The sequence below is a fragment of the Teleopsis dalmanni genome, chromosome 2, assembly GCF_002237135.1.
Source record: "Teleopsis dalmanni isolate 2A chromosome 2, ASM223713v2, whole genome shotgun sequence".
Taxonomy (NCBI): Eukaryota; Metazoa; Arthropoda; class Insecta; order Diptera; family Diopsidae; genus Teleopsis; species Teleopsis dalmanni.
In genome coordinates this window covers 234,895,644-234,916,593 of record NC_051847.1, presented here as the reverse complement: position 1 = coordinate 234,916,593, position 20,950 = coordinate 234,895,644, and the positions used below count along the sequence as shown (strand labels likewise).

The 20,950-nt window shown below is 29.3% G+C and overlaps 1 protein-coding gene across 1 annotated transcript in view; it reads left to right on the top strand.

The window, feature by feature from the left end:
- Positions 1 to 20,478: 20,478 nt before the first annotated feature.
- Positions 20,479 to 20,950, top strand: part of LOC119677005 (probable GDP-L-fucose synthase) — a 16,533-nt gene continuing 16,061 nt past the window's right edge. The window contains exons 1-2 of the mRNA XM_038088270.1: positions 20,479 to 20,718; positions 20,773 to 20,887. Coding sequence (XP_037944198.1) covers positions 20,594 to 20,718; positions 20,773 to 20,887 — 240 coding nt within the window. The 5' untranslated portion in view covers positions 20,479 to 20,593. The remainder of the gene's footprint in view (positions 20,719 to 20,772; positions 20,888 to 20,950) is intronic.

Below are 20,950 nucleotides of genomic sequence, written 5' to 3'. Positions count from 1 at the left end.
CCATATTCGCCAGATTTGGATCCGTGCGACTTTTTCCTGTTCCTGAAACTCAAATTGCCCCTTCGTGGTAAGCATTTTGAGTCGATTGAATCGGTAAAAGAGAATTCGCTGAAGGAACTAAAAGCCATACCTTCACGGGCCTACAAGAAGTGTATGGAAGATTGGGTTAAGCGTTGGGATATGTGGATCGCTTCAGAAGGAGCATATTTTAAAGGACATAAAATAAATTTGGAATAAAATATAAATTTGTGTGTTTTATTTACGAAATCCGTGTACTTTTTGATTAAGATTATTCTCTTTAATGTGTTACAATTATATTTTCAGTTCTTCAAATATTTAGTACACAAGTATATGGTTCAAGTGATTTGGTTGCTAAATGCATACCTGCTTGTAGAAGTTTATTCTGAACATCGTCTCCTCATGCTAATCTGCTTGTGTTAAATTTGTTGATGCGATATCGTTTTTACTATTTTAAGATAACTTTAAGATTTACTTGAAATACTTTAAAATAATCACAAAAATAAAAAACAAACAATAAGCACATTAAAAAATTTCTTTACTTTAACTTTTCTAGGTCATTAAGGCTACATTTAAAAAATTATTCCCTTTAGAGATTAATCGTTACAAATAAAATTCGCATTTCGTAAACTATTTAACATTTTTAGAATGTAAATCAGTTAGGAAACTTTATCAAGAAATGAAGCAAATATTTGCGCAAAATATTTTTTCAATTATTGTGATTGAACTTCAGTTTATGTAAACGAAAAACAGTTGACCAATTTTTCGTTTGTGGTAAACGAAATAGTTCTCTGGGTATGACATTGCACTATCATTTAATTTTCTGAATTTAAGACATGATTATGTGTTATATTTTTAATTCTATCCTCCATAATATCGTTCTTTATACCTGCATACCGCATACTTGGTAAAAGGGTGTAACGCTATAAAGAGTCTAAACAATTCAAATCTTAATGCCACTTTATTCCTTAATAAAGGAACCGGTATATACTCCGCTTGTTGTCAAAAGTTTAGCGGCAACAATCAAGAGTTTTATTATTATGTTGAGGCTAGTTGAGTCAGTGCATTTAAGCACTTTAAATCTCTATTAACTGCGAGGTTTCTTCATAACCACTCTCTACGTCTTGACTGGATTATTGTTTATCACTTCATCAGACTAAGCAATAATTGACCTCAGGTCTGCGTACCTCCTCGAGTAGCTTGTAACCATTCTGAGATTCGATAACGCGGTGTTGGTAAGTTTTAATTACTCATAATTACATAAAATACTGGTCAAATTTTAAGTCAAATGTATGTCCAAAAATATTTTTACTTCCCAATCTAAGCGCTAAATTCCTCCGTTTAGTTATCTTTGGTTGTCTCTTGATGGTTTTAAGTGAACACTAGCCTCAACACAAGTTCTTCAGGTACTTAATTTGTCAATTTTTGCCATTAACAAGAGCACCACGCCGAGTGGATTTAGTCGATAGTCACAAATAAGTGTACTTCCTGTCTATAAAACGTTGAAATTGTGAAATAACAGCAGTAGAAATTCCACTGTAAGAGCGTTTAATATTTCTTAATTACTTTTGTAGCACGAAATTAACAAATTCAGAGACTAATTAAACGTTGTTGGCACACCGAGCACGTGCCTCCTACGATTTAAAAGGGCTTTAAGCATTGCTCGTACAATAACAAATTTTACTTGACATAAGACATATTTTATCATATCATGTCTTAATCTTAATCTTCATTTAGTGAATTTATCTGTATAAATAGTAAATTATGCCAAAAATAAAAATAAAAAATTGATTTTTATGTGCTTCCGTTGTTCATTCACTTTGTATTGTCCGCCGCAGTTGGAAAATAAAGAAATATTCTTTTAAATACTGGCATATGCCGAGTATCTCATTCGCTGTTCGATATTCCCACATAACATAACGCCGATTTATAGAATATTTTCAGAAAACATAAGACATAAGACATATCAGAAATGCCAGAAATACGTTTGAGTGAGCATTCCATACAATTTGTTACTTATTCATTCAAGTATCTAGATGAATTTGATAGAAATGACATAGAAAAATCAATTTGAAGGCGAAACCCTCAAAGCGAAACCAATTTTCTATGGTTTTTATGAGTTGTGAATGAGTTTTTCTTTTTTATTAAACTTTATTTTTTTGTTTTTTTTTTGGTTGTTGGTTGTAGATATTTTATTTCGCAGTAAAAGTTTAACGTTTGTCCTTATGCAAAAGGCAGACAGACATTGAAGCGCAAATAAAAATTATGTACAAAAATTTACATTTGTATAGTCACTTCTGATGTTCTGCCGATTGTTAAGCTCTGAACATTTATTCAGTTCCACATAGATACATTTTATTAAATAAATTTAATGCGCTGCACAAATTTCGGATTCAATATCCTTGAGCGGGATGTATGCTAAGACATGCAAAAATGCCTGAAGTTCTCATCAAAACAAGGCATTAAGTTCATATATTAAGTAGAATGAGTTCCATTAATATCTTTTTACGGCCAAATTGAGTTTATTAATAAGCGGAAGGAAGGATGTAAAGTTTATGTGTTTAAGGATATTAAAAATCTGCGGTTGAAATATTCAATTACTTCCAGAAAAAATAATTTTGAGAACCTCTGAGGTTCAAATAAAAACTATATCAAAGTTATGTTAATACTTGCAATTAAGATACAATTTATTATAAATATTTAAGCTAAAGAAAACTAGTACAAAACATATGAAATAAGACTTAACCCAGAAAGTTTCTACTGAATACTTAATAATGAAGTTTTAATTAATGCTTAACTTCATTATTAAGTATTCAGTAAAAACTTTCTGGATTAAGTCTTATTTCATATGTTTTATACTAATTTTCACAGACTTTGTAAGGAATATTGATTAATAAATTATTAGGAGTACTTATGATAGCATATAGGCGTAGTTATTTAAGCGAAGAAATGGAATATTTGAAAGATATCTCATGTTTACGTGCTGCATTTTTACATATACGTTATAAATGCTTGGGGGCTTCACAATTTGGAAAGTTGCAGAAAATCTCGGGAATGAAATTTTAATACACTTTTGGTTGGCATGTACATGCTTTTCTATTTACTAGAAAATGTGTGGACATAACATATATAATGTATGACTATTAAATTGTGAGTCAATGCCATGATAATAAAAACAACTAAAATAAGTAGTGAACTACAATAACAGTTCACTGTTCACAGTGTTATAGTTTACTGATTTTCAAAACCTCTCTCTCTCTCTCTTCTATTAAGTAAAGTAAGTCACTTTCGTTATAATTGACGTTAAATTTCACCTTATATTTTAATTTTTTCAATACATCAGATAAACGTGCTTTAAAATACAGTCCAATTCGCCACTGTAGGTTCCAAATTCGAAGCCACTTTTCGTGCACTGAACTCGAATATAAGGCGATACCAATATGTTGAACAATTGCCGCTGTATTTATTGGGTTAGTAGGATTTTAGTCAACATTTTAACACATATAAGAGTTTGCAGAATTAAAACTTTTATAGTCTGTGGCAAGAAATCTATATTCTAATGAAATAGAATACAAAAATGTATACATTTTTGGGTTAGCCATTTACCTTTTTTGGATACGACCAATTACTTATTATCGGTGGTTTTTATGAGCATCTATTGATTAATTTGTTTGTCTATAATTATTGATCTTCAAGCATTAAGGGCCCCTTTTTTACCGACCTAATTAAGCTATCATTCTGCAAAATGATAACTTCTAAGGGCCCCTTTTTTACCGACCTAATTAAGCTATCATTCTGCAAAATTAGAGACTTAAAACTTAGAAGTATATGGAACTGTTTGTTTCATCGTCACGGTTTCCCAAGCCGTGCCTTTCAGCGTTGCTTGTACGATGACCTCTAGGCAACGCTCGTACAAACGCTAATCCCATGGTACTACAACGGGTCATTCTTTAAACCTAAGAGGACTCGAATACAAGGCTTTCAATTTAACCTAACCTAACCTAAAACTCTTACGAATTAGGAGTTACACTCTATCAAATTTAAACTATACACTCGAGTGTTAAACCAACGTACATTAAACTTAAGTTATTTTAAGTTCGACTTTTGTTAATATTGCATTGATTATTTGGAAACAACAATTGCATTTAGCACGCTATTTTTAAAATTAACGCATAAACCACAGCTATATATGTATATTCACTTAACTATTTCAAATTAATGTTAATTCAAATTAAAACACTATTTTTTGAATCACATTTGGATAAAATGCCTGAACTACAGCTATATAATATATAGGTATAAGTGCTTAACTAGTAGTACTAATTTAGCTTTATCTTACTTCATTTTGAATATGTTGTATTGCATAGAATTTTATAACAATTATATTATATATATAAAACTTAGAGCTATGGCATTTTCGCCGTCTGCCGGAATAAGTGCTTAACTATAAACTGTTATTATTTCTTCAGACTTAAACATTTCCGTATATATACTAGCCATAGCTCACTTATATTCTGCTAGCCTGAGTATTGAGTATTTTTACAACTTGCTAAGCCGACGCCGGTGCTTTGGCGAGACGCTCTTCTCTATTAGTTATAGGATTCTTGTCATAGGTCATACAAATCCTTATTTAGTGATTTACCAAAATCTTGCAGATTTATTTTTAAAAACTTCCAGTTAAGTGGTAGGGTTCAGATATAAGCCCTACGTCTATAATATATTATCTTCTCGTAATATATTATACTTTTCACGTAAGTACAATTTAATTAACTTTAATGACATGTTCAATAACTCTTCTATATTGTCTGAAAACTATTTTTAATAAATAATAACGAAATGCAACATCAACCTTTGACAAATGTAAACATTGGCATGGCGTGCCAATATTTTATTTGTCTAAAAATACAAGAAAGAAAATGTTTTCCTCACACTCACCTGCAGCAACTGAATTCTTCGTCCTGTTTTTATTGCTGGATTACGTGCTGCTGCACTACAGCAGGCGTTTTTATATGATACGGATACATCCTCTGAACTCATAGAACGCACCGACAGCTTATCCACTGGCTTACTAGAGACCAACATTTTCTGACCTCGCTTTCCATGACATTGTTCCACTTTCGCTCCCATTATTGTTACTGGTAACTTCTTCTCGTCATTGTCGATTGATTTGCCATCACATAAGTCGATTTTAATACTTATGGGCATTGTGACTCTTGGCTCGGTCTGATTATTTTCCATTGCTTGCTCTGTTGGTAATTCCGGTAATGTTTGCGACATAGCGTGGCATTTCCCATTTAGCATATTGTTAATAATTTTCGCTGCCATTACAGTTCGTCATATGCGTTCGTACTTCTATCTTTTGTCTATGATATTAGAGCGAAGTAACTGTATCTGCTGTGAATTAATTGTCTGTAAGATAATGAAATGCAAATATAATATTTGTATTGAAACAGTAATTATAGTAAAATAAATGTAAACATAAAATTGAAGAGTCCTGACATTTATAAGAAGGACATTTATGTAGAATTGTCTTAGTTGCAAAAAAAATGCATAGGAAAAAATTAAATTTATTTTTATTATGCAATTATTAGTTAATCTAAAATTAATAAGTTTAATTTTTTATAAAAAATTTTAGGAAAATATATATTATGTATTATATAAACCACCAATTTGGATTTAGAGAAAAACACGACACAATAGAATAAGTACACCGCATAATACGAGCCATTAAGGAAACATTAGAGTAGAAGCGTTATTGCTCATGCGTCTTTCTAGACATAACCCAAGCCTTCGACGAAGTTTGGTCCTATGGACGAAGTTTTGGAGACTTGAAAAATACTTATATTACAATATATTCTCACTTATCTACCTCTCAAATAGAAGATTTGTGAAAAATCAAAATGCTTTTGTCTCTGATGTGTTCCCCATTACGGCTGCAGTATCCCCAGGTAGTGTACTGGAGCCGTTGCTTTAACTGATTTATCACAGCAGATATGCCAACTAGTAATTGTGCAACAATATCAACATTTGCGGACGACACTGACATCCGCAGCCATAGTGACGACCCAATCACAGCCGCCAAATCAGTTTAGGACCACTGCAACAAACTGCAAAATGACTCGATCTCTGGAGAATAAAAATCAACGAATTGAAAAGTGCACACTTCACCTTCACTCTACGGCGAGATACTTGATATGCTCCTCGTATTAATGGGAAAGTAATACTTCAATGTAATGTCACAAAGTACTTAGGAATGCATCTCGATCGAGGCCTACGTGGTAAGCACACAGAAACGAAAGTAACGTTATTAAAACTCAAACTAAAAGAACTAAACTGGCTGCTTAAAAGAATCTCTAAACTTAATCTCACCCATAAAGTGCAATTCTACAATACAATGATAATATCCATATGGACCTATGAAAATAAACTCTGAAGCTCATTTTGAAACATTTTTTCAAACACTGAAAAACTCCAAAATCCATCGGTAAATAGCCGGTTCCCTCTGCTGTATGAAAAACACGAATATTCATGGAAATCTTCGAACTCACAGAGTTACAGTTATGATTATCAGTAATACACAAAAGTACTCAGTCAAATTCAGGAATCACTTAAACCCGAGTAATCTCACCTAAAATACTGAAGCCCAGCAACTCAAAAGGAACTACATAACCCCGGCTATTGAAGAATAACACTCGGCATGGAAACAAAAATGGATGAAGCTTTGGCCAAGGACTATTAATTAACTATTTTCTTTCTTTTACTATTGTAAAGTAGTTTCATATGATAGGTTGCGCAACACTTGGCGGGCCCACAATATACGTCGCAACACCAAGGTACAAATTTTTAACGCATGCGTCAAATCGGTATGCTTACATGAATCGGAAACACGGCTTGCTGACTCCGAAATCGGAAGAAGACTGCAATTATTTATCAATCGATGTCTGCGCAACATATTAGGCATATGCACAGCCTATTAGGTCTAGAACGATTTCAAGTGAAGAGTTATGGAGAATAACGCACCAAAAAAACGTAAAAAAAGAGATAAGAAGAAAGAAGTGTGGTTGGATCGGACACACACAGCGTAAGCCTTATAAAGATATCACGCATGCTGTACTTACTTGAAACCTTCAGGGGATTTTGGCACAGAGGTAGACCAGAAATAACCTGGAGAAGGATAGTACAGCAGAAGACGGGCAAATTGTTTAACGAGTTGAGAGCAATAGCACAAAATAAAAAACAGTGGAAAACTTTTGTTGACTCCTTAAGCTCTTAATGGAGTATGGAAATAACAATAATACTAATAATGGAAATAATAATAATTCTTATATATATAAACGCGTACATTTATTTCATATTTTTACTTTCCTTAATGACGTAATTTACATTTAAATTGATATAGTTTCTATATCAAACATAAAGTTCAATTTAGAAAAAATAAAATACCAAACAATATTTAATTGAAGCATTTTTCCTTTTTGTAATTAAATTAACAATATTTCCGAATTGCGGAATGTCCTTATACAGCACTCAAGTGTGACAATTGTAGATATTTTTTGTAATTTTATGCTCGTTGCGATACTAACGTAAGGCGAGAAATACAAACCATTTTTATGGAAGAAATATCTTGACAGCATTTGAAGCTCAAAACCGAAAAAGCAACAGTTGTTTCGGGGACAATGACCATATCAGCCCTAAAGGAACTTTTTGTGTTTGTTGAGAAAATTATATACTAACGTTTTAGTGAAAATAAATAAAAATTCTTCATCAAATTGTATATGTCATCCAATTTCATTTAATAAGTATTATTTCAAAATTACATTTTCTGGTGTATATTTGAGTCTTTGCTTTTACTGAGCTTCAGATCCACCTTAATGTATATATTAAATTGCATTATTTATAAAGCAACTCGTCACAAAAATATTAGCTTCCCAGCTTTTCATACATGCCCATCATGTAATTTATACATGCGAATTGGGTGTGTGATATTTACAATGTATATTTAACTTATTCCGATGGCAAACATTGATTAAAAGGCACATATCTATGACCAACTGCGGATTTTGTTTATGACATTCAACATCAACTACGTCGGAAATAAAATCAAAAGTTGAAAATATTCCATGTGCTTTCTGTTGTACTACGGAAACCTATTTTGTAATTGAAAAGGTTAGAACTGATGTAGGGAAACCTAAAACAAGTATAAAATTCATTCATGTACTCACGCATTACTTAGGTCGTGTGCGAGTTAGGCTAAGTTGCGTTCTAAATGAGGGAAATTCTAAGTTGTGCCGATAATGTAGTGATGTGTCGATACGTGTTGATAAATGGCTGAATGTGTGCAGTGCAAAATATCCCAAAAAATCTCCCATTTGGTTTAGCATCAACTTAGCCTAACTCGCACACGACCTTAATGTTAAGTTAATGTTAGACAAGTCAATGAAATGCATAAACCCTGGTACACAATACTAAATTATGTTAAAATACTTTGTAAAACCAAATTTCTCGTAAAAGCGAAAGATAGATAACGTGATTCATAACCAGCTTAAAGTTAATACTTGAAGGATTTTTGAACTTCTCCAACCTCGACTTGTAGGACCACTAGTGACTGGTGTACATTTTCAGATTCTTTACTTTTTATATCTGTTATAACTGATAACCGAAAATACAAGAAGTTTTGTGCTAGCGGATATAACATTAATATTCAACTGGCTTTCCCTAATTTTGCTGACGCAAGCTATAGCGGAGGCAAGCAACCGAGATGCCAAAAAGGCATTGCTTCTTATGATTATAAGTGAAGACTATACTGCACCACGACTTAGGTGACATATTGTGCTAATTCCACAATTAGTTTTATCCTATCATTAGTCTTATATGATATCATATATTAACTTTACTTGTAATTATTTGGAAGTATTATTGCTCTCTTGAGTATATGGTTATTTAGTGATACTAAATAGAGCACTAAATAAGTCCTTAGATTAGGCAACTCTTATGTTATTTGATTCGATCTGATGTTTTAAATTTGATTCATTAGACGTTAAAATTTATACCAAATTTTATACCAAATTAATATCAACTTTTATGATAAAAACTTCAGAACCAATCAAATGACATAAGTGTTGCCAGATCTAAATACTCGATTTAGTACCTTATATAGTATCACTATTGATTATATACTCATAAATTATTTAAAATTATCGTAAAACCCATCAAGGACGATTGTTAATACTTTGTGTAATGTATAGTCGTACTTTAATCGTCAATTAAAATCGGAAAGATCATCCAATCTCGGTACGTATGCCAAAAAAAAATTTGCATGCTATACGCAGGATGATAATTATCATGTAACATATAATAATATAATTTAGACTACCCTATGCATTTTGAATTCTACCATATATTCAATATTGTATGAACATTTGGCCATCAGGGAGATTTGGGCCCGTTGGGTCTCACATAATTTGACTTTTATTAAAAAAAATGTTGGCCAGGTACAGACAAATACAGAATATAAGCCGACGTTCAAACAGTTATATCATATCGTAAGAGGCGATAAAACTTGGATATACGGCTATGATTCAATAAAACAAGGCCAGTCAACTGTATAGATCTTTCTAACTCACACTATTCAAGCATCTATAACATTACAATGAGCTAAAATTATAGGAAGTAACATAATGTAGGAAACCATACTTCAACTAACTTAAAGACTGAGTTCTTACTAAGCATTATTGCTGATATGTGTGTAGTAAATCTAATCAATCCTGTTGCAAAACGTAAAGAGATCACTTGCTTAAAGAAAATCATTCGATAAGAAGTGGAATAATATACCAACAAGTTTTAGTAAATATAAAATTAGAGCAAATATATAGTATTAGGATTTCATTCATCACTTAGAGACTAGATACTAATTAGACTACAGCGTCAACTGGCTCTTTAAGATTATTATATATTTGTTGTCCTTAAGATACATCACTATATCACTAATCTCAACCCGAACTTTGACATTCATTTCAAATTTGTAGATAGGTTTTATTATCAATTAATAAAATCGGTATTATCGGAAAATCAGAAGAAAAAGTATACGCGTATATATGCTGATAACTTTGATATTAAAAAAAATTACACGTATATATAAACTAATCATAGTATAATCACAGTATTGATCACTATACTAACTGTTCTTTACAATATAAATGGATTGTCTTTTATGTTCGCCTATCAAATCTTATCTCACAATAATTCGTTATTATTAAAAAATTTATTAACCAACTATTTAAATCCTAAACTTTTTTAGTAATTTATTAATACTCCTTTTTCTTCATATTACTGATCATTTTCTTACATACATATATTTACAATATATGTAATCGCTTACATTTTTAAGATAATAAGGCAACTAACTAATAAAAGGTACAAATATTCAATTAATAATATTATATATTCAATAAATAATATTTTGTTGTCGTCATTTTTTTTTGATCAAGCTCTTCTATTTTGTACAATACAACTTAATTTTAAAAAAATTACCAAAATATATTAATATAATATAATTAATGTAATATAATTTGATATTAAATTTAATCACTATAAATTGAATAATTACTAATAATATATAACTACTTAATTATGCAAGGTGCTTTCTAAAATAAAAAAATTGAAAAAACAATTATTATTTATAAAGAAGTCACCTTTAGCGATTAGGTATATTGATGAAGTCAAATACTTTCGTATTGACCTTATCAACATCTTACCAATAATTGTATTGACTTTCGGTTTGGAACCGTATGACTTTTACGTTTTTCGTGAAATGTTTTTCTCAATGATAAGAAAAGGTTTTATGGATACATAAGCCTTTTAGAGGGTTTGTACATACATTTTGATGAACTGGCAATGATCTAAAGCACTTACTCAATATGATTTAATAACGGTGGCAGAAAACCTTATTTCTTATTTACAAAAAGGTCCACTTTTCTTTAGAAACACCTTGTGAAACATTACAAACAAAAAGTCATTTTTTTTTATATGTATTTACGAGTATTATATAAAATTTTGAAGAATAACTTTTTTATTTCAAAGCGGATTATATAAAATTTGTGCTATAAAATGCAAATTCATTTGTCCTCATTGAGCTTTTACTTATAAAGGACACGCATTTATTAAGGAGAGCAGCATTTCCAACATTATTTAACACATATTTATGTCATTCATTTGGATTACAGTCGAGGAATAAGAATATTTTAAGGAATTTATTCATTTGAAAATGACATTTTTGTAATTATTCTTTCACTTAAGGTAGAATAATAAAGACAGAAAAATAAAACTGAAAATCATGTCTCGTCATTAATCATAATTTTATGAAAAGATATATCACAAAAATTATTTTTTTATTTTGAATTCATAGAAAAATTTACCAATAGTAAATTATTTCGAAATTTAATTAACCATTTTTTCAAGAAAAGAAATAATTGTATGAAAGAATGACTAAAATTATTGTTAATTGAACGAAAATAAAGTATATTCTCAATATTAGATATTTATCCGATTACTTGATATTTTTAATATCAATATCAGAGGAATTTATACCCATTCCTTTAAATTTAAACTAATTAAACATAAACTAATTATATTCAGAGGAACAAACGACTGAAGTACTCAGATCTCTGAAAGAAATACATAGACTTCTGGACGAACACATGACAAGGAGAGCAAAGGTAAAATGACGAAACTTAACCACCTGTAGAATAGCTAGGATCATATGTAGACACATATAAGAGGAAAAGTACACCCACGATATTATATCGTATAACCGAAGGAACTGTAGAACATTAATTAGTGTATTGACAGGTCACTATCTGATCACTATCTGACACACAAACTAAACCTAATTTACAGCGATGCTTATAGAAAATGCAACGAGCCGGATGCAAAGGAAACCCTAGAGCATCTGTTGCGTGACTGCCCGGCTGTCTCCAGAACTCGAAGAAAATACTTGAGAGCTGTCAAACGTCAGGTATGTGGACTGGAGCACATACCTGACGTTTCTGTTGAAATCCTAATAAAATTCCCTAATAACACGCGTATTATAAGCGACGTACGCTCTCTCAAAAAAATTAAGGCTCTGATCTGGTATCGCAATGGACTTTAATGGTCTACGCGTGATCTTTTTTGCGGTCTGCCAGCAAAACTTAACCTAAACTAATTAAGGATACAGTATTCAAAAATATTATTTAAAACTCACATAAAATTTAAAAAAAAAAAAAAATTTATTTAAAATTTAAAAATTTAATTTATAAAATATTTATCTTATTGCTAAGGCTCAAATTAATTCGATATACTTAGTTATTATGATAACAATTATGACTAATTACTCAACACTGATATGAAAACAGTATTATGATGAAGAAAAGTAAAATATGCTCTTGTCAATGATGTTCATATCAACAAACAATTTAAATTTTATTAAATTTAAAGCTCATTGAAATAAAAAAATTTATGCAAATATTAATTTGTCAATTTATAAATTACTCATACGCCATGTGTTTCTCAAGTAAATTAAAATCCTGTTAAACTGCCGAGAAAAGCATAAAATAGCGTAAAATTTGTTATTAATAAATATGAAAAAAAAACATTATTTCTTCATGCGTTTTTAATATATCTAATGGCTTTTTGAAGGGTATTTAACTTTTTTTTTATTTCAATTGACTTTTTATTTACTTTTCTTCTATTTGGCGTTAAGCGTTTTATCGTTTATTTCGCATCACAAAACAATTTTATTTTAATAAATTGTTTAAAATTTTTTGTGAAAATTAAGGATATATTCACAATAAATTTAATTTTTATGGTACTTACATTTTTCATACAATTCTAATTATATATACGTAGCAAACTTATTGGAATTCCGGGGGAAGTCTGTAGACGCCCTGAGTAGACCAATGTGAATAAATTCAAGTCATTCAAGTTGTATGACGACGACAAAGGAGCAAAAAGGAATGTTAACAGTAACAGCAACAATTCTGTCAACCTGTGTAACTCGGAGGAATATTGGGTAATTAACCTTATTGAGATTCTGGGTTGAGTCAACCCGGCTAGAGCAATGTGAATAAATTTATGTCATTGCTGTATGTTGCAGGATCACTGCATCTGCATTGCACCATGGTGGTGATATGAGTGGTGGTGATATGAAATGAAATCTTTCCAAGATACTGTACTGTAGTAGCATCGTCAAGTCATATCTATATATGATAGTTTAAAAAGCTCAAGAAAAAAAAATGTTTGACCTCTTTAATTTTTATTTAATAAAAAGATGTATGTTCTTGACAGTATAATTCTTCATAAAAATTATCATAAGACTGTTTCCTTTTTTTCAAGAATACTAATTATAGCTTAATATTAACGAAGCCATAAAATTATTGCTATAAGCTTATTTTAGGCAATTGAAAGCTGAATTTACTTCTTCTTTTGGTGACCGAAAAGGTTTTCCTTTGTTCGATCTAGCGGTCCATAATATTTAAGTTTCACTAGGAAATGTAGATATAAAATATTAAATAAAAAAGTTAAAACCAGACTTTTTATTTTCCATAAATATTTTTATAACTACCTAGTAATTTTACTTTTAAAGCCTTTTATACTAAAACACTCAATAATTTGTATTATATATAGATGGCAGCACTATTGGATAGTGGTTTTTAAAAGAGGGTCACAATTGACCTCATAAATTTTTCTGATATAAATACCATTTCTCATACAATATCTAAAATAAGACAAAAATGTACTAATGAACTCAGATAATTGTTAGTGTAAATCCAATATTAGAAATGGATTTATACAAGAATTTCATGAATTTGGTCGCCTATTTATTTTTAACAAATGTATCTGAAAAGCAATTTGTAAATTTAATAAGGAATATGGAATATACTCTGTATAATTATAATAATATCAGAATCTAATAAAATACCTGACATTTAGTTGACAAGCTACAATGGTTTCAATTGCATTACATTTGATTTAAGATACAAACAAATCTCCATATCAGAAATCATTACTTTTTATTAAGAAAAAAAATGCTATACTCAATCAACAATGACTCAAGATATATTATGTTGCGACTGTTCTGTTACAGCCAGTTATTTATGATATATTGTCGATTAACTTAAAGTGAGAGCGTTAAAAATAACTACATAAAAGATAAGGAAGATAAACAATTCGTTAGTTTTCTTAAAACTAGTTGCAGTAGCGTATCTTTTACAATACATTTGTAATGAAATAATAATTTGCTTGTGGGTGAACCGCTTGCCCATACAGGCACCAATATTACAGAATCCTCTACATGCTTGATTTTAGTGCTTATTACAAAAAATATCAAAAAAGGTCACAAAATCATTTTGCATGACCATAAATTGAAGTACAAGTACAAGAAGATAACTGTAAGATTGCATTACATATAACTGAGATATCAGAATAAAGTATGAACACTATTTTGCACAAACATTTAAAGATGTTAAAGCTGTTTTAGAAGGATGTGCTAAGTTACTAGCAATGTCCTAAAAGCTATCAAATATTGATAATCCCAAGTAATCTTTGACACTATTGCAATAAAACACAAAAAAGTTTTATCTTACGTATTTTTTGTTTATGTATTAAAAATTTAAAAAAAAATTAAATGTAATTCAAACACAATTTATATTCACAAACAATTTTTGGAACATTGTTATTAAAAAATAATAAATATATAAGAAAAATCATAACTACTTATTAAAAAAAAATATTATAAAAACTTTTTCATAGAATAGTGGCAGTGAAAATCCATAGGAAGCAGTTGAGAAAATCTTAATTATTGAAATTTTTTCATACAATATGTAACAATAAAAAATAAACTGGAACCAGTTAAAAATATCTAACGTCTTATAGATCGTGATCACCAATACTTGACAAAGAGACACCAGAACACCTGCTCAGCCATTATCAACATTTATTTACACCATACTTTGTTTCACAATAAAGTCTTAAAATATTATATTAAAATATTATTATTTTAATATAAATATTAAAATTGGCTTTATAGTTGCAGTCACCAATTCATCCGACTGTCTTTAATATGCCTAACCTTCTACCTTTTATTACGGGGAATATAGAATAACAAAGATTTTTTTAGTTTTCAAAGGGGATTCAATTAATTGAAAAATATTTAATTACCTTATCACTTTATCTACCAATGAGAAAAGAAAAAAAATGAATTTATCACAACACTTCAGATCTTCAAATCTTAAATTAACTGAATTGACAGTAACTGGCAAGAATCACTCAATGCAACTACAATCACGAATATCAGTTAGTAAGATATTTACTTCTACATTTTCGGATATGCATAGTGTTCTATAGTTCCTTAAGTGTTGACAATGACTATATATTAAAATAGATCGAAGAGTTGTATGAACTATATCGCGACTCTGCTAACGTTAAGCTTATTAAAATTTAGCGGCTTTGTTGAATTGGAATAGAGGAAAATGCTTCATCTAAAAAGATGTTTAATCCGGTGGACTGTTTGTGGAAAACGCAATAGAAGAAGTCCGCATCTTCAGTAGAAGAAGCAGATGACCAACAATAGAAAGCACTTGATACTACCAACTAGTGACAACAAGCTACTGTTCAGGTTGGCTAGACTAGGATACTGGATACAGCCAAGAAAATTTCATGATTTTTACAGGTTTAAAGTTATAAACTTCTACTTGTGATCCAAGAATTATGTGCAGTCTCAAAAAAGAATATTTTTATAGAGCACTAATAATAGAGTAATTGACAATTTTGAAAATAGTATAAAATTTTATATAAAAGAGTTATTATTAGTTATTATGAATTAGTTTCAGCGTCAAATTTGACCTTTATTAGAATATTAGAATATTATAAAATTAGGACAAGGAATCTGTATGACGTACAAAATGCTGATAATATTGACGACAAATTTATTAAATAAGCAATTTAGGACCTAATTTCTGACACTTGCAAATCAAAGACAAAGATACAGCCAAATAAATCAACAGATTTTTCCAATCACCAGTGATAATTGATATTTGGCGACATCCAGAACAATTGTTGACCGTACAGTCCAAAAATTCACTTAATCAAAAAATTTCTTTTGGAATTGACGGTTTTGTTGTGTTTGAAGGAAGTAATTGCGATAACGATCCCGAACAAGGAATAAAAAAGTTCTTTTTTTCCGTGATCAATACACCATATCGCAAGTTGATCAATACAATAGAAAACATACACTTATAATGGTTTATTCCTCTACTGGATTTACCAAATCTAGCTCCTGATAAGTATTATCTGTTTACTTGGTAGAGAAATTTGACAGCAATAATAAAGTAGTTGGAAACTAAAAATTAGTCGTTCTTTAATAAATGCATCGACATGTTCGACAAAAATTTTGGAAGGATTCACCCATGAATTTCCTTCACCCTTATGGTACTGAACAAAGTCGATTATTATTCAGAAGTTATTGTTTTATTGGTTAACCACCTGCATACCACTTAAATGTCTTGTTAGCTTTTAAGAAATTTGGTTTTAATTTAGTTTGAGTCCAATAAAGAAATAATTTTCAAAACTGACATCTAAGACAAGACCAGAAATAAATCGTTCTGAAAATACGAATCGAAATTTTCGAGAAGAGAGAGATTGAATTTATTAACCTTGAAAAGGACTATATTGATGAACAAGTTCGAATATTATCTAAAAGTTGTTTCATTAATCATCTTAAGAACCATTTGAGTGATATATTAATGTGTTATATATATTTAATTCAGTTTATTTCTATATTTATATCTATAAATCTACATTTATATCAATATGTTTTAAAATATATATATTTGTTTCATAATTATTTAAGTTAAATAATAAAAACACTTGATCTATTATATATTCAAAACAGAACGATTAAATCGTAATACCTCACTTCCGAACCCATTTAATAATTATTAAAATATAGTATGTAGCTTAATCAAACCTCCATTTTTTAATATTATTGAGTAAAAAAAACTTAAGTCTTTAATATTTATATTTTTTTCTATTTTATATTTATGTATATTGTTCACTTATATTTTTCTCTTTAAAATTGAAATATTTCAAACACTTAAAAATAATCCTCTTTAACTTTTCGCCAAATCCTTGGCAGTTATTATTACCGGAATTGCTTAAAAAAAAAAGATGCCATAAAAATTGGTGAAAAAAGTATTTTGATGTATAAGTGCTCTTCAAATAAGCAATTCACAGTCCATCTAAAACCCCAAACATTTTTGCATAAAAACCCATTAATTTCCGAGTTATTTTATTATTATATTTTTTTTTCTATTCTATTTTTGTGTCCTTTATATTTACTTCCGTTTAAAGCACATTTGAGGTTTCACCTCAACTTTTCTTTAAAAATGATATTAAACTATATAAAATAGCAAAAAATACGAAACATTTTTTATAAATTAATTGTTGCTTAATTAAAATTAAATAAATACTTTAATTTACTATTTACCTTTCGTTAATGAGTTTTTTTTTCTCAAAATTAATTGTAAATTACTAAATTTTATTTAAAATTAGTTAAGTATGCACAGCACGTACTTAGCGTTTATATTACAAATTTTATTTGAAATTATTTTTATAGTCGAATTTAGATTTTATTTTAATTTTATTTAAGTTTTATTACTTTTTGAAAACAATATAAATTTAAAATCTTTTTTACATTTTTAACAATTTATTTATATATATATATTTTTTTTTTTTTTTGTAATAACATTTATTTTTAGTAACAACGTTCTTTAAAACTCAAATCATTAAAAATATTTTTTAATTTTATTTTAAATTTATAACACTTAAGCAACAGTCATATAACAGTTTTAAAATTCACAGTCACAATAAAACGGAAATAATCCAATATCCAATTTTTATTCCATACACGAAGACCGTACGACAGCAACTAAATTGAAACCTGTTGCGTTGTCGCTTTTATACCCAAAGAGAACTCACCCTGTAAAGGAATCACAAATTCGAATCAACCCAAACTCAATTTGATAAAGAATTTTCCACCCCCTAAACGCCCACAAATGGGTCAGTTTTGCACAACCGAGCCTGACAGACTCTGAATAAAAGTCCGCCATGTGAAACACTTTAACGAGCTTAACGCGAACAGTCAACGAAGTAGGTGACGAAGGGATAAATTGTAAAAACAAATAATGCCATGCATTTGAATAACAACAATTGGCAGCAACAGGATAAGAAGTGTCCTACCAGAACGATTTATAATCAAAACAAAAAGTACATATTTTATTCGGTCGTTTCGGGTATATATGTGCGCTAAAAATTTTAAAAATTTACTCAAATATAATAATTATATGTCGACTGTTATTATGTAATTGTTAATTTTGCTAAAATTTATTATCTTATAATACAAAAATTGGAATGGTGACTATCTTTTTATCCTTATATATTTATAAATATATTTACTATGTGTTCATCTATTTGTGGACTCTTTCCAATATTGATAGATGTGCTCAAAACCCAGTACGTTATAACCTGTTGTTTTAGCCTTTCACAACATAGGGCAGGGATTATAGGGTTTTTATAAGTGTGCGAAAAATATGAAAATTATTTATATCGTTTGTGAAGCTTGCATATCATATTTATATATTATATACTATACAAATGTTGAGTGTAAATTGTTGATTAATAGATGTTCTAACAACTAGCTCTTTTACTCCTTCTTCTGACTGCATCTTTGTTCTGCAAAGAGGAAACCTGACAGTCTACATCACTTTAACTGTAAAATTGTTTGTAAAATTAATATGTATAATATAAAATATAATACAAAATATATAAATCAACAACTTGTGTCTCCCACTGTCTCATATTGACAGGTTTAATATGGATAATAAGGTACTTAATAATAAGGATAATTTACCATACAAAGAGTTTTCATATAAATAATCATAAATGAATAAACTCATTTAAGGTGAAACATGTCAAATGCTACTCTTAAAAATAAATTTCGCCAAAGAAAAATTACCAAAACTAAAAATATTTGTCGTATGTTTTGTATGTAAAGAAACATGCACAAATCAACTTATACTAATGGAAACGACTAAATCTTAATTTCAGTAACATAAGCGATTTTAACTGCAGCCCAAACATTATATTATATGAAATTAACATGTAATAAATATTCCATAAAGTCAAATTTATATGTATTATTATGTATTATGAACAGAGTAAGAGCAATTTTAACACACAACACTAAGTGTAATTATTGCACTAACTCCAATAAATTACATTAATTAAACTGCGAATGCCACTAAATAATATGTAGACTTATTTCATTACTAAAATTCTTGCTGCTTAATAATAAGGATAACTTAATAATAAGGATAATTTACCATACAAAGAGTTTTCATATAAATAATCATAAATGAATAAACTCATTTAAGGTGAAACATGTCAAATGCTACTCTTAAAAATAAATTTCGCCAAAGAAAAATTACCAAAACTAAAAATATTTGTCGTATGTTTTGTATGTAAAGAAACATGCACAAATCAACTTATACTAATGGAAACGACTAAATCTTAATTTCAGTAACATAAGCGATTTTAACTGCAGCCCAAACATTATATTATATGAAATTAACATGTAATAAATATTCCATAAAGTCAAATTTATATGTATTATTATGTATTATGAACAGAGTAAGAGCAATTTTAACACACAACACTAAGTGTAATTATTGCACTAACTCCAATAAATTACATTAATTAAACTGCGAATGCCACTAAATAATATGTAGACTTATTTCATTACTAAAATTCTTGCTGCTTAAACTCTAAGCAGAAAGTAATATATTATTAATTGCGTTTCCGATTCGTAAATTTGAATTTAATCTAGATTTGCTCGCGATCTATCAAATTTTGTTGCCTAATTGAACATTCCTAGAGTAATCTAACATTTTTTTAGTTGTTTTAGTAGACATTTATATTTTTCACTAATACATATAGCAAGTTAATCTTACTACTTTGACAAAATATGTAATGTTTTATAAAATAATCTCTTATTTTGCCCCAAGTCTTATATTGCCCCCAAATTTACCAATTTGGTGAAATTCGATTATTATCAAAAATGAAAATTGCATTAAAAGAGTAACTCGATTAAAAAATTTCACCGGATTTACCAATCTGCTTCCTTTCTTTCTTTATTTTTGTTTTCTTTTTACCAATACTTCACTTTTTTATCGTATTTACATGTCTTTTTATTGCAATGAAGCCATATCAGCTTAAACAGACTATATGTGTTTATATATCAATAAAAGTAAAATATTCAAATAGCACAATTGCTTGTTAAATTAATGCTACCACCACCGGCATTCATTGTGATCATACCTTTACAGTATTTTCATTGAAACTGCACTCAAGTGACAGCGAACAGCTGATATAAATTGTTGAGTTGTCTTTTACTTTATTTGCGTAAATTTGTCAAGTGCTCAAGTGTTTGCTAATAACAGAAAAGAATTGTGCACATTAAATTTAATTTTGTATTGTTGTTAAGATGGAAAAAATATTAGTAACAGGCGGTACGGGATTGGTAGGAAAGGCACTCGAGGAAGTGACAAAAACAGAAAAACAAATAAATGAAGTATGGTATTTTGCCGGCTCTAAAGATGGCGACCTCACGTAAGTGTTTCTAAAATGTTAATAAAATTCAAGTTGAATATTTTTAATTTCCAGAAACCTGGAGGCAACAGAAGCGCTCTTCCAACGCGTCAAGCCTACTTGTGTGATACATTTGGCAGCTATGGTTGGAGGCTTGTTTCATAACATGAACAACAATTTGGATTTTTTGGTAACAAATTATTTTGCCAACAAAAAAGGAAAACATTTTTTAAGCAATTATTTTATTAGCGTG